This window comes from Agrilus planipennis, unplaced genomic scaffold, assembly GCF_000699045.2.
Source record: "Agrilus planipennis isolate EAB-ADULT unplaced genomic scaffold, Apla_2.0 scaffold129, whole genome shotgun sequence".
Lineage (NCBI taxonomy): Eukaryota > Metazoa > Arthropoda > Insecta > Coleoptera > Buprestidae > Agrilus > Agrilus planipennis.
In genome coordinates this window covers 805032-817468 of record NW_020440212.1, presented here as the reverse complement: position 1 = coordinate 817468, position 12437 = coordinate 805032, and the positions used below count along the sequence as shown (strand labels likewise).

The 12437-nt window shown below is 32.9% G+C and overlaps 2 protein-coding genes and 1 long non-coding RNA gene across 8 annotated transcripts in view; all 3 read left to right on the top strand.

The window, feature by feature from the left end:
* The first annotated feature begins 270 nt into the window (after positions 1 to 270).
* LOC108734480 (peptidyl-prolyl cis-trans isomerase G) lies at positions 271 to 4950 on the top strand. Of its 4 annotated transcripts, none has more exons than XM_018466065.1 (12): positions 271 to 788; positions 848 to 953; positions 1069 to 1156; positions 1560 to 1589; positions 1899 to 2038; positions 2098 to 2236; positions 2298 to 2476; positions 2539 to 2660; positions 2909 to 3711; positions 3775 to 4351; positions 4481 to 4677; positions 4755 to 4950. In XM_018466065.1, exons 1-12 carry the CDS (start codon positions 597 to 599, stop codon positions 4861 to 4863), a joined length of 2682 nt encoding a protein of 893 aa, XP_018321567.1. In that variant the 5' UTR covers positions 271 to 596; the 3' UTR covers positions 4864 to 4950. The 4 variants fall into 4 exon arrangements, with proteins under 4 accessions (XP_018321567.1, XP_018321566.1, XP_018321568.1 ...); XM_018466064.1 differs by having other exon boundaries at positions 2286 to 2476; XM_018466066.1 differs by having other exon boundaries at positions 2286 to 2476; positions 4739 to 4831.
* A 2760-nt stretch (positions 4951 to 7710) lies between these two features.
* Positions 7711 to 12437, top strand: part of LOC108734479 (protogenin) — a 153128-nt gene continuing 148401 nt past the window's right edge. For 2 of the 3 annotated variants that reach the window (XM_018466063.2, XM_018466061.2), the window contains exon 1: positions 7713 to 8085. In XM_018466063.2, coding sequence (XP_018321565.1) covers positions 8019 to 8085 — 67 coding nt within the window. In that variant the 5' untranslated portion in view covers positions 7713 to 8018. Of the gene's footprint in view, positions 8086 to 12437 lie in introns of all 3 variants that reach the window. The other variant, XM_018466060.2, reaches the window with a different exon arrangement.
* Positions 10860 to 12437, top strand: part of LOC112906046 — an 8484-nt gene continuing 6906 nt past the window's right edge. Inside the window, exon 1 of the long non-coding RNA XR_003232139.1 lies at positions 10860 to 10874. This is a non-coding gene — a long non-coding RNA (uncharacterized LOC112906046). The remainder of the gene's footprint in view (positions 10875 to 12437) is intronic.

Below are 12437 nucleotides of genomic sequence, written 5' to 3'. Positions count from 1 at the left end.
GTTTATTATAGTTTTATTCATATAAACTTTTTAATTATTCGTTTGAAATTAAAAATGTTAATTTAAATGTTCAAATGTAATTTACAAATCCGGCTTGTGGATGAAGCGATATCGAGGACAGAAATTAAAGGAAAAGGATAAAACTATGTTATTATGTATATTATTATATAAAACTATAAATGATCTTTTTTATCGATGAAACTATCCTATGATCTGAATCTTGTCCATTCTCTTGTCTATGTCTATATCGTGTCTATATCTATTATCTGAATGCATCATAGATAAGCGATAAACGATCTGGGCTAGTAATTTGTTATCAGCTGTATAGTTTGCAAAAAGTAATATTAGGACTTGTAAGTGTTTACATAGAATAGTGTACTATGCAAATTGAATTGTAAACAATTATTATCGTCTATTCTTTTTGATAAGGTGTTTTTTTTACATTGGTTATCATTGAAATTGGAATGGGCTACAGTGGTACGTTTAACATGGCGTAAAACTTTGTAATTTATTCAATTGTTTAGGTGATTTAAACAAGTAATATTAATAAGCTTTGTTAGTATTTTATTCAAAAACGGTAATTTATCTTTAATCAAATGTCGGGATCGGAAAATAAGGTGGAAAGGACACGATGTTTTTTCGATGTGTCCATCGGCGGCTTACAATCGGGTCGTATTATCTTTGAACTGTTTAACGATGTTGTGCCTCGTACCTGTGAAAATTTCAGATGTCTATGTACTGGTGAAAAAGGTGAAGGAGAGAATACTAAAAAGCCATTACATTTTAAGGTATATTACCATAAAAAGAATTAAATAGAATAAGCACAGCATATTTGTAATCTTTTTAGGATAGTATATTTCATCGTGTTGTAAAAGACTTTATCATACAAGGAGGTGACTTTTCTAATGGAAATGGAACTGGTGGTGAAAGTATTTATGGGGGCACTTTTGAAGGTTATAGTTTTACTAATTATAATAAGTTTCCAACTCAATTGAAATATTTTATAGATCTTTTTATAATGTAAATATTCTGATTGCGGAATGTAATATAAAAATCAATTTGTTGCAGATGAAAACTTTACTCACTGTCATGATCGACCTTTTTTGTTATCAATGGCTAACCGAGGAAAAGACACAAATGGCTCACAGTTTTTTATGTAAGTTCTTAATTAAATTTTGGTAGTGTAGGAGTACATTTTGGTATATATAATTGTATAATTCATGTTGCCATGTATTCCAATTAATATAACAGGTAGATTCTATTTGAAAGATTCTTCATATGAAGTATTTGATGTGATTGGTATTTCTCCCTCTCATAAGTCAAAAACTCATTCAATTTGCGGTAGCTACAAGTACACGGTTGCAATACATAGTTATTGTCTGAACTCATCGTAAAAGCAGTTTTTACTAGCAGAAGAGCATCTGGACCGTTTTGTTTGTCATGTATGTTTGGATCAGGTTACAGAACTTTGACTTTTATTGTTCTGTAGCGCTGCCCCAGTCCCGGCTAAGCAGGTCTTCCCTCTGACTGATCATATGTTGTCATGTTTTGTGTTATAGTACTACGCAACCGGCCCCCCATCTCGACAAGTAAGTTTACATTTTGTATAAATTTAAACATCATGTTTTTATATAAACCAAAAGAGACACCATAATTACTACTTCTAATGTGGGCAAAGTACTTGTAGGCAGTAATATTTTAGAGATAATTAGATGGAGTCTTTTTTAGTTTATTTATTCCTTTAACATAATCTCCATTTACTACTTTAATTTTTTTTTTGTTTTTTATTTGATATTTGCTGATAAACTGTAAAGTACCAAATGGAGGGTTTATGTATCTGCACATTCTTCCAACTATTCTAAACAGACCATTGAATGACAATTGTTTTAATTTTATAGTGTCCATGTGGTGTTTGGTCATGTGGTTAGTGGAGTAGATGTGGTTCGTCAGATTGAAGCTCTACCGGTGGACGCCAATAGTCGCCCATTGCAGGATGCCAAAATAACGAGATGTGGAGAATTAGTGCGACAGGCGAAAGGTAAAAGATAATCCAATTTTTCAGTTGTATGTTTTATCTTATTTATTTTATAAATTCAGCAAAAAAGGAGAAAAAGAAAAAGGTAAGTAGTGAAGAGGAAGAAGAGGAGGAGGATTCAGATAAAGAGAAGAAAAAAGCGAAAAAGGCTGCAAAGAAAGACAAAAGGAAGGAAAAGAAAGAGAAGAGAAGAGGAAAAAGGTAATAAAAAAACAGAACCCGGAACACAAAAGTTAATGTTATTAATTAGTGATGATTGTAGTAAGAAGGAAACAAACGACGATGAACAGGAAGAAGGTGAAGTTAGAGAAGACGAACTTCATCCTCTTGCAATAGTAAGCAATATAGATCCAGAAGAAATCCCTGATGTGCCAGTGAATAAATTTCTTTTAAGAGGAGGACCCCCAAAAGAACATTCCAAAAAAGACGGAAAATATAGAGGTATCTGATATAGGTTTGAATAAATTAAAAAGCATGTGGTATTGATTTTTTGTTTCTTTTAGATGACCGAATTGAGAGAAACAGAAATCGAGATGATAGAAACAATTGGGGTCGTAGAGGCTATCGACGCGATAGGCCAGCTACCACCAAAAGTGGTAGAATAATTAAGGGTAGAGGTGTTTTTGTAAGTACACACAAGTATTTTTCACCGTTTCCACTTTTGTTTGTATTTCATTTCAAAATGAAAAGTATACAAATTTAAAATTAAATAAAGATGGTTGCATAATAGAAATAACAAACGTTTTCTTACATTTGGTAGATAACTAGTTATATAAATAAACTTGGCACTTATTTTGAAAACAATCTTTTTGGTGGCGAAAAATTATTCCATTAATTTTGTCAAATTTTGCTAATTTGTTTATTTTGTTGCAGCGCTTTCGTACGCCTTCGCGCAGTAGATCGCGTAGTATGACTCCAGTTCATTGGAAACAAGAAGAATCGCGGGTCATAAAACTTTCCGATTACGAAAAGGTCGAGCACGAACGCAAATTGAAACAAGATATCAATACACAATTACGCGAAGAACACCAACATTTCGATCAATCGCCCGATCATCGCGCTAAAAATGGCCGTGAAAAAGAAGTCGATTATAATGCGCTCGATTACGAACAAGAAAATCAATCGGAAGATGACGTACCAAAACGTCAGGTACCTAGTCTTGTCCAATATCCTTTGCCGAACAGTTTCCGGCCTTTAAATGTTGAGAAAGAAAACGTGGAAGCCAATCAGATTATCGAGAAAAATGATCAGTCGGATAAACCTGTTGGTGAGGAACTTGTTCTCAATAACAAGTCTGATGTCCTTGCCAAAGCTCTAGGCGTACAAATAAAAACAGGCGAAGATCCTCCTACGGGAGAAATAAAAATAAGTGGTTATGATAGGAAGTCAAATAATAAGAAGAAATCGAATTTTGAAAAAAGCTTTGGTGGTGAATACCATGGTGGAATGACCAATGTACCAGGGATTACACCAATAGTGAAACAGCCGTCGGTTGTAAACAGAATAGAAGCAAAGTTCGACGAAGAGAAACCTGAAGGTGAGAAGCGAAGTGGTCGAAATAAGTTTGAAGTAGAGAAACCAATCATGAGAAGCGCTGCACAAGACATGGGGTATAGACACCCAACGGGTTGGAGAAGAGGAGGAGGGGGGATGAGGGGAAGACGTATGAATGACAGGTAAGTAAAACATTGTGTTAACTGTATTTTTTTTATGCCTGTCATTAAAACATGTACGAATAGGTTTGATCGACGTAGGCCTCCGAGATTCTTTCGATCTCGAAGATCCAGATCACACGGCAGATCCAAATCCCGCAGTAAAAGTCCTGACAATCGCCGTCACAGGTCGCGAAGTCCTAACAACCGCAGTCGTTCAAAAGAACGTTCGCACGCTCAAAAACGTAACCGAAGTCCAGAAGCTATCAGCAGAGATAGAAAGGATAAAAGTAAGGAACGTAGAAGCAGGAGTAAAGATAAGAAAGGGGACAGGAGCAGGGAAAGGAGAAACAAAAGTAGAGACAAAGGTGGCAGAAGCACTAATAGAAGGGACAGAAGTGTAGAGAAAAAGGATAGAAGTGCAGATAGGAAGGATAATAAGAATTTAGATAAAAGGGATCGACAACGATCGAATTCACGAAGTAGTGAAGAACGACGGCGCAGGTCTAAGGATAATAAAGATAATGTGGACGACAAGAAGAAAGAATCTGATGCTGAAAAGTTTAAAAGAAGGGCCGAACAAATATTATTGCTAAAGAAGAAGATGGAATTGGAACTTTTAGAAATGAAGAAACGAAAAGAGGAAGAAAATAGAGCCAAACAGGTACTTCATAAATAAAGTTTAAATCTTACTAAATTGATTTATTTTGTTAAAAACGGTATTTTTTCTGTAATTAAATTAAATATTTTGAGGATTTATTTAGTAATTAGAACATTACTGTGTTTGTTTCAGTTATTAATCGAAGAGAAACAGCGTAAGGCTAAAGAAGAGGCAGAAATGTTGGAAAGAGCTAAGAAGATTAAACGAGATGCAATTGAAAAGGAGAAACTTTTAAAGACCGTGAAAGTTTTGCAAGAATTAGGGAAGAAATCGAACAGTTCGTCTTCTGAGAGTTCTTCTGATAGTGACTCTTCAAGTGAACCTTCTAGGTAAGTAAATGCACCTTATTCCCACAGAAAAAGTATGAGATTAATAAATTTAAAAGATAAGTTTACCATTTTAAAAGGCGTAAATCCCGTCCAAGAAATGTGAGAAGAGCGAGATCCGGTAGCAGCCGTAGAAGCAGCAGGTCCAGCGGTTATCACACACCCCCAAGGAAAAATAGAAAAATTTAAAGAAAACTTGTAATTCTTATAGTTTGATTTACTTAATTACGGTCATATGTATTCCCTGATGACAAATAAATTTATCTTAGTGGAAAATTGTCTTTTTTTTTAAACAATTCAAAATTATTTTTTATCATTTAATTCAGTTTGATTTTAATATGTAATTGCGGTTTAGATCCTAGTTTTTCTATGGTTTACTTGTATCACTTAGGTAAATGCTGGGGCAGCAATATTCCACAGAGAATATTTCATTCTCTTCTGTGTTCATTGTCTGTCTCATTCCGTAACCACTACCCACCCATTCCCACGATTTATAAAGGAAGATTGGAAAGAGTCTTCCGCCCTAGCCTTCTGCTTTGCACAAGAAGTATAAAGAAGACTGCTAACCACAAATATTTGTGGCTGGTAGGAATGAGACTTAAATATCATTCTGCTTTATATTTATGTTTTCNTTTTATAATTTAACTATTATTTATTAATAAAAACGTGTATTAAGTTCTTTGTCAGAAATTTATCGAAACTAACAGATGCAGATCGCTATTTCTATGATCTCAGCGGGTCTTAGGCAGTTTCTTGAAGTACTGCAGTAGCAGCAAAATACCACTAGATGGCGGTATAGTGTCTGCACTTGGATTATTTATTTTAAGGATAGTGAATGAATTTTTTTTAATTGTTTATTGACAAATGAATGGGTGTTTATAATTCATGTGCTCTTACAAAAATTACTTGGGGAAAGTGTACTGCTAAATTTTTTTTGATTATCTATTAATTATCAAATTTCAACCAGAATATAACGAAGTACTGATATTTTTATACATATAGTACAAATACGTAGAAATATCTAAAATAAAGCAATAATTATTTATATTCACGTTCGTCAGCAGTTATATTCACTAATTGTTATGGTGAATTGCGACTGATTATAAAAAAATCTAATCGGTCTATCGTGGTATATTTGAAAAATAAAGAGACACTAATTTTAAAGATTAAAGAATAATTGTAAATTATTACCAATACTAATTTTTATAATTTATCGTACGTAAACATTTCCTGAAATACATTAAGTCTCTATTTTGTACTTCTGCTTTGAATGATAGTTAATAATGCAAATTGGATTGATGTAAATAATCTTACCTCTTTCAACTTTTATGAATTCACTTTACAATTGCCACCAAATACTAGGTGGTTCAAAAAAGGAAATATGTAACTATTCAGTTTAAAAATTTTGTGTCGTTTTATTTCTTTTTTATCATCAGTTAGAACGTAAATATTTTGTAAAATTATTCATCCTATTCATGTCAAGTACATTAGTATACAGGTTAAGCAAAATGTTCAGCGAGCATGAACGCAAATGCATAATTTTGGACTCATTATTTTATGATTCATTTATATGAAAAGTTTATACAAGGCCTTTGTACGAATTTTTCTATACCATACTATTTCTTAAAAGATAATGCCATCCATTGATAACTGCCTTTAATAGATTATCCCTACTTATATCTTACGATTAAATGTCCACATTACACCTTTATTCCAATAATGTGAACTTAGATAAGAAATTTTCTGCGAACTAGGTAATTCTGGAAACTAGAAAAAAATAAATAAGTCCACCATATTTGTAAGTCTTACTAGTCACAAGAAACAATACCTCAAAAGGCAATTTTGATTTNCTGCCTTTAATAGATTATCCCTACTTATATCTTACGATTAAATAACGATAACGATAAAAAAACATAAAAGTAGGTAAATATTAAATTAAGTAAGAATTTCATTTTGGTTTATAAAAAAGATATTTATAGGAAGTACTTATTTAAAAATAGAACTACAAATTTTACGCACTCGTATTAATATTTATCTGTTATACGTAGGTACGTAAATACAACACGTGTCATTATGGTAGAAACCCATACTATAAGATGGTATGTAGGTATTTTTAACAATGTAGACATTACTTAACATAGTAGGTAACTGTATAATAATTATGCTGTTTACATTCTCGTTGTTATTATTCTAGCAAATTATGCATATAATTTGAACAAATAAATAAGAAAGATAAGACGCACACAAACGCTGCCGTCTGCGTCCTCTTGCCATTTTCAATTTATCTGTAATTGCACTGCGTACTACACTACAATGAGCGATAGTGTGTTCATTCATGTTCGTCCTTCTTTTCTACGGTACATACAGTGGCTCATGTTCAAAATTGGATACCCTTACATCATTGAATAAATTCTTTATTTGATTTAAACTAAACAAACTGCGAATATCTGGTGTTAGTTTATTTTAAGTTTTTTTGTGTTATTTGCGAAAAATATTATAGATATAACCATTTGTTTTTTTAATTTCGTTACTTAAGAAAGAAGCAATAGTGATATGCTTAATATTAAATATTGTTATACATTGTTACACTTACATATCGTATTTTCATTTAGTCTGCATTATTGCATAGGTACATAAGTTGTGCAGATAAAACAATGTTAACAAATATATAACTGGGAAATCCCGAAATAAAAAAAAGTATTCCTACTGAGATACGTACTAGTACTGACAAATTAAAGTAATTACTACCTAATAATACAGCTGCTGAATGAAATCGCTTAACTTTTGTTTAGTGCGATTGTAATTTTTTATAACGATAATTCTTATTAACTGCATTAGAAGAATGAATATTGCTACTCTTAAAATACGTTTTATTTGCATAGTTACTGAATAAAAAAATAATTTTTGTCTGTTTTCTTCATATTCTTTATTAATTAAAGGTGCGCTTTTTAATGAATAGTTTGTTGAATAAAAGAAATAACCGGTTTTTTGCATTATTTAACGTTTAAAATCATTGGCTACTGCCTACATCACATCAGATATGAGCAATGGGCGTAACTTTTGCCTTCGACTGTATGGGTTTGATTTTTCGTGGAACCACTGATACTACCTGTCCTGCGCATGTCACTTCAACATGCCGAACGCTGAATGGTGGGCTCAACTCATCGGCATCCGTCCTGGGCAGCAGCAGTTCACGCGGAAACGGCGACCGAAGTTAGAAAGTTAGCGAAGAAGTGAATCGTGATCCGTGAATTCTTGCAACAGACACTAAGCGTTTATTGTTGTTTGTTGTTATTAGTGTTTGTGTTTTTTCCCCGTAACGATTTCCAAATGACCACTCATATATGGCGGTACCAATTCTTCAGTTCAGCGTTGTGTTTACAGTAGGACTGTGCTTAGGCCCTGCAGCAGGTGAGTCCGACATAACCAATTTCCTAAAACAAGTCACGAGCGGTCGTGCGTTGTTGTTTGTATACATTCGAATTGCCAACATGGCGAAGCTATGGCGAGGTCCTTGTGTAGTAATAAACCACCGAAACTTAACTTAGGTAATTCTATTCAGTTGCCGAATCATTGCTGAGGTCTTGTGCATCTGTGTCTTCTTAATCGCGTAATTATCACGCTCGTCCACATGTCGAGCTGTCAAGTGAACATGTGGTTGCGTTCCTGTTTTGTTTTTATTTGTCGAAATTTAAGACGAGAACAATGTTGTTTTTGCATTGTAAAGTGATCGTAAGGTTTTTGCAACGATTTGAATTCAATCATCTTTTGACCGAAATTAGACGAGAAGCGATGGAATACATAAATCGGCCTTTCCCGAACAACTTTGGTGTTATTGGCCTCTTCTTTAGAACGTCAATATGTTTCATTGTGCCTCTTATTAGGTACCTGTTAACTGTTTGCTCAGTACGTAGGTTTTCCTTCATCGTTTTGCGTTGTCTGCGTTTATTACTTTAACGTAAATAAAAAGAGTGTATTGTGCCTATTTAAAAGCGCTTGAATAATAAATAAGTAGGCATAAATAGTGGTTGCGATTAGGTCTAAAGAAGTAAATTCCTTTTTTTTAACAATTGTAATTATTGATTTTGTCGCTTTTAATCAATTTTCTGCGTTCTAGCTATTTCCTGAGGAAATTGTATTGCGTAGCTACGAAAAATGGGCGTGTGCTGCCTATTACATTTTCATCGTTTTCCACATGATTCATTCCGAGGGAAAATGATAATAAAGCTTCAAAAATATTATTATAGATAGATCGTCGTAATGTTTTGTTAAAATTTCACGTTCTATTTCGTTTTCACGATGAAAAATTGGTTTCGTTCGTATATTTGTAACGTATCCACTTCGCAATCTTTATAGGTACCGATGAGGTTATTCACATTGGCATCGGTATGAAATAACATGTTTATCTTTTGATACCTATGTACATACTTATATACATAATGTGCATATAAATAAGTTACCTATAGAATATAATACCTGATTTTACTAATCGTAAATGTAATACAGTCGAAAGAAACAGCTTGTTGAACTAGCTGTAAGTTTTGTCTGTTTTTTTTTTCGTTTGGTAAATTGATGACATTTTTATTTTTTTAAATAGGCATAATACCTATAATGCCTCACATAGAATATAAAAATGCGGGCGGACGTGTACCTATTAAATTAGCATATATTCTGAATCGTTTCGTGCGTAACAACTACATAGGTATTGTGTGTTAACAAACAAATACCTAACAAATTTTAAATTTCAAATGGTCGTGTTTTACGAGGTTTCTTCTGAATTGTGCGTATTATACGCTATTATAATATACCTACAGTACCCATAATAGGTAGTATGATTCGCCGCTAGTCAAGGTATCCTATCTCTAGTTGAATGAACTTGGTAATTATTCATAAAATAATTGATTCGTGGAAAAGATCAAAAATATGAACACCTGGTCGTAGTACGTACATGTATTAGCCAACTAAATAGCTGAGAATAGAATAGAAAATATTACTTACCATGTCTGTATTTTTCTTTTAGCGTTATTCATATCCGAAAATATCAAACGTTTACGAAGGCGTAAAAGGATCAAACTTAATTTTTATTTTGAAATTTCGAGTTGTAACTCAAAATCTTCATTTAATCGCAGCATAATTACTCTTATCCCAACTTAACCTAAGGCAGGTTTTCTTTTTTGTACCTGCACATTGCTCTGAACAAAAGAAACAAATTACTACGACAACACTCACTTCGTTCTTGCTGTCTTTACCTACCATAACCTAATAGTTCTAACCAATCAAATAGAAGCATTAAGTTTGATTAGATTAGGATCACAAGGTTGCAATAGGTAACAATAACACGAAGGAGGTAATTGTGTACTTTCTTTTGTTTACACAGCTGAACCAAATCAATTATATCCCAACTTAACCTAAGGCATTGAATGGCAGACAACAATCACTAAAACACTAATAGATAACTCAATACATCACCTAGAAAATTTAAGTTGACATTTCAAACTTTAAGTTAATACGCCTGTTTCGAGTTACAACTCAAAATTTCGAATTGCAGGTCGAATTCGCGAATAACAAGTCAAAATTCTGAGTTACAAATCGAAATTTCAATTATGTTTGGCCCTTTCTGCATCTTCGTAAATACCTGCTGTTAATAAATGTTGGTCATAGTGTCCGGCTATTTTTTTTAACAATTATTTTAATATTTTATTTTTGCAAAAGTCTCTTCTCATTTCAGTTTTATTAATAAGAATATGTACACAGAGATCTGTTTATATCAGTGGTAATTATAATGTTTTAAATAGCCCTTGTAATGGCGTTTTATACGTAATATATGCCTAAGTGAAGAGCTGAGCGTGTGGCTGCCGCAGCTCTGCTAGCAGGAGCAGGTTGCAATGACAGCACTGACATCAGCGGCACATTTAGGTACATGTTTAGTGAATAGGGAAAAGTAGGATCTAGACCAACCTTCTGCACCTTCACATTTTCTGAGGGATATTGGATGGCTTTACGTTTTGTCTTACCTGTAAAACAATTAATGCTTTTTTCTTGTATTGTTTCGCTTTTTCTCTGTGGGATATTGCTATTGATGACATTTATTCGATTACGATGAAACTTTAGTAAGTTGCGGTGTCCACCTCAATGATGGTTTCTGAATTAAATTAAAGGAAGTTTTGTGACTCGATGAATTGTTTTATTAAAATTTATTAGTGGAATATATGTATGTACGTTATTTGCTACTAGGATTTTTTATTATCAGTGACTATTAGGAATTAAAACGGGAAAGGTATTACAAGAATATGAAAGATTTCTTCTTTCACCTTCAGATGACTGGTAATTCCTTTATATGTTTATGCATTTTGGTATTTGGCATTTGCCAGAGGAAATGGGGACACATTTTAGAAAAAAATTCGGAAATTACGGTCTTTCCGGTAACGTGGGGGAAATCCTCGCATCTACTTAGTTTGTGACTATATAAAAATTTTCGAATATGGTTTTGCCTATTTAATGTATTTAGTTTCATTTCTAAAGGTAACGTACATTTATATGTATACATAGTACGTAGCACGTAACTAACCGTAAGTTTGAGCTAATTATTCACGTGATATTGGCAATAGAATATCAGTGTGTTACGTAGATTCTAAAGGCTATTATTAGACATTTAATCGGATGGGTTCACGGTTTCTAACACTAAGGCTTCACCTTATTGGGTTAAATAAATTTTCTTGGACTTTCTCCAATATTTTTTTGTTTTATTTTATTTTACTCCATGATAATACATAAAAAAATCGCATTCTGATATTTGTAACATTGAAATCTTTATTTTTGTGTAGCATTTAGGTTAGGTCAGGTTAGACGAGGCTAGGTTAAGTTAAGTTGCCTGGGAGTTATGGGATTACTTACCCCTGTCGGTAAAGTTGGTTTAGAAAGAATGTATTTATTTTTTTTGCATGATTACTTATCTCATGCATTTTATGAGCAAATTAACATTTTTTTATCCGTTTTGTACAATATACCTAATTATCTAAAATGGAATTGATGAAGTTTTTAGATATTGTAACTCCATTTTAATGTAGAAAACAAAAACAAATAAAATCTATCACAAAAAACCTCGCACAGAGACCATCATTCATTCCAAATCATTTCACACAATACCTCATAAATCAGGCTTATTTCATTCATCCCTCCACAGATTGATCACGGTGCCAGTGACGACAGAGGATTACAATAAAGAATTAAATAGAATTTATTTTATCGCTAAAAACAATGGTTACGACACTTCCCTTGTAACTAACTTACTCAATAAATAACTAAACAGAAAAACTTCAAAATTTGGTATACCCTTACGAAAACAAACAGTAAGCTAGGAAAATATATAAAAACACAACAAAGACAACAATCCAGTAGTGTATAAACTTAATTATGGTACTTACTATAAATCATACATACGACAAACAGGTAGAAGTTTTAAAGAACACATTAAAGAACACAAAAAAGCTTTGATAATAACAACTCAAACTCGACTTATGTGCTTCATTTGAATGATAATAATCATATAGGATTATTCGGAAAGTCATTTGATCTTTTTTTTGTGGAAATGAAAGACAGTTTTCGTATAATAAACAAATACTTTATTAAATTATATATTGACCGTTCTGGTCCAACACCTTTTGCCATCTTTCTGGTAGTAGCATAATTCCACGCTCATAAAATTTTTGGTCTTTGCTGGCAAAAAACTGATCGAGGAGGTTTTTGACCTCCTCATTTGAGGT

Excerpts from the sequence above, each read along its gene's own strand:
- LOC108734480 (XM_018466064.1), top strand. The coding sequence starts at position 597 with ATGTCGGGATCGGAAAATAAGGTGGAAAGGACACGATGTTTTTTCGAT. Across the intron at positions 2,477-2,538 it reads AAAAGACGGAAAATATAGAG|ATGACCGAATTGAGAGAAAC; the intron begins GTATCTGATATA and ends TGTTTCTTTTAG. Across the intron at positions 3,712-3,774 it reads GGAAGACGTATGAATGACAG|GTTTGATCGACGTAGGCCTC; the intron begins GTAAGTAAAACA and ends ATGTACGAATAG.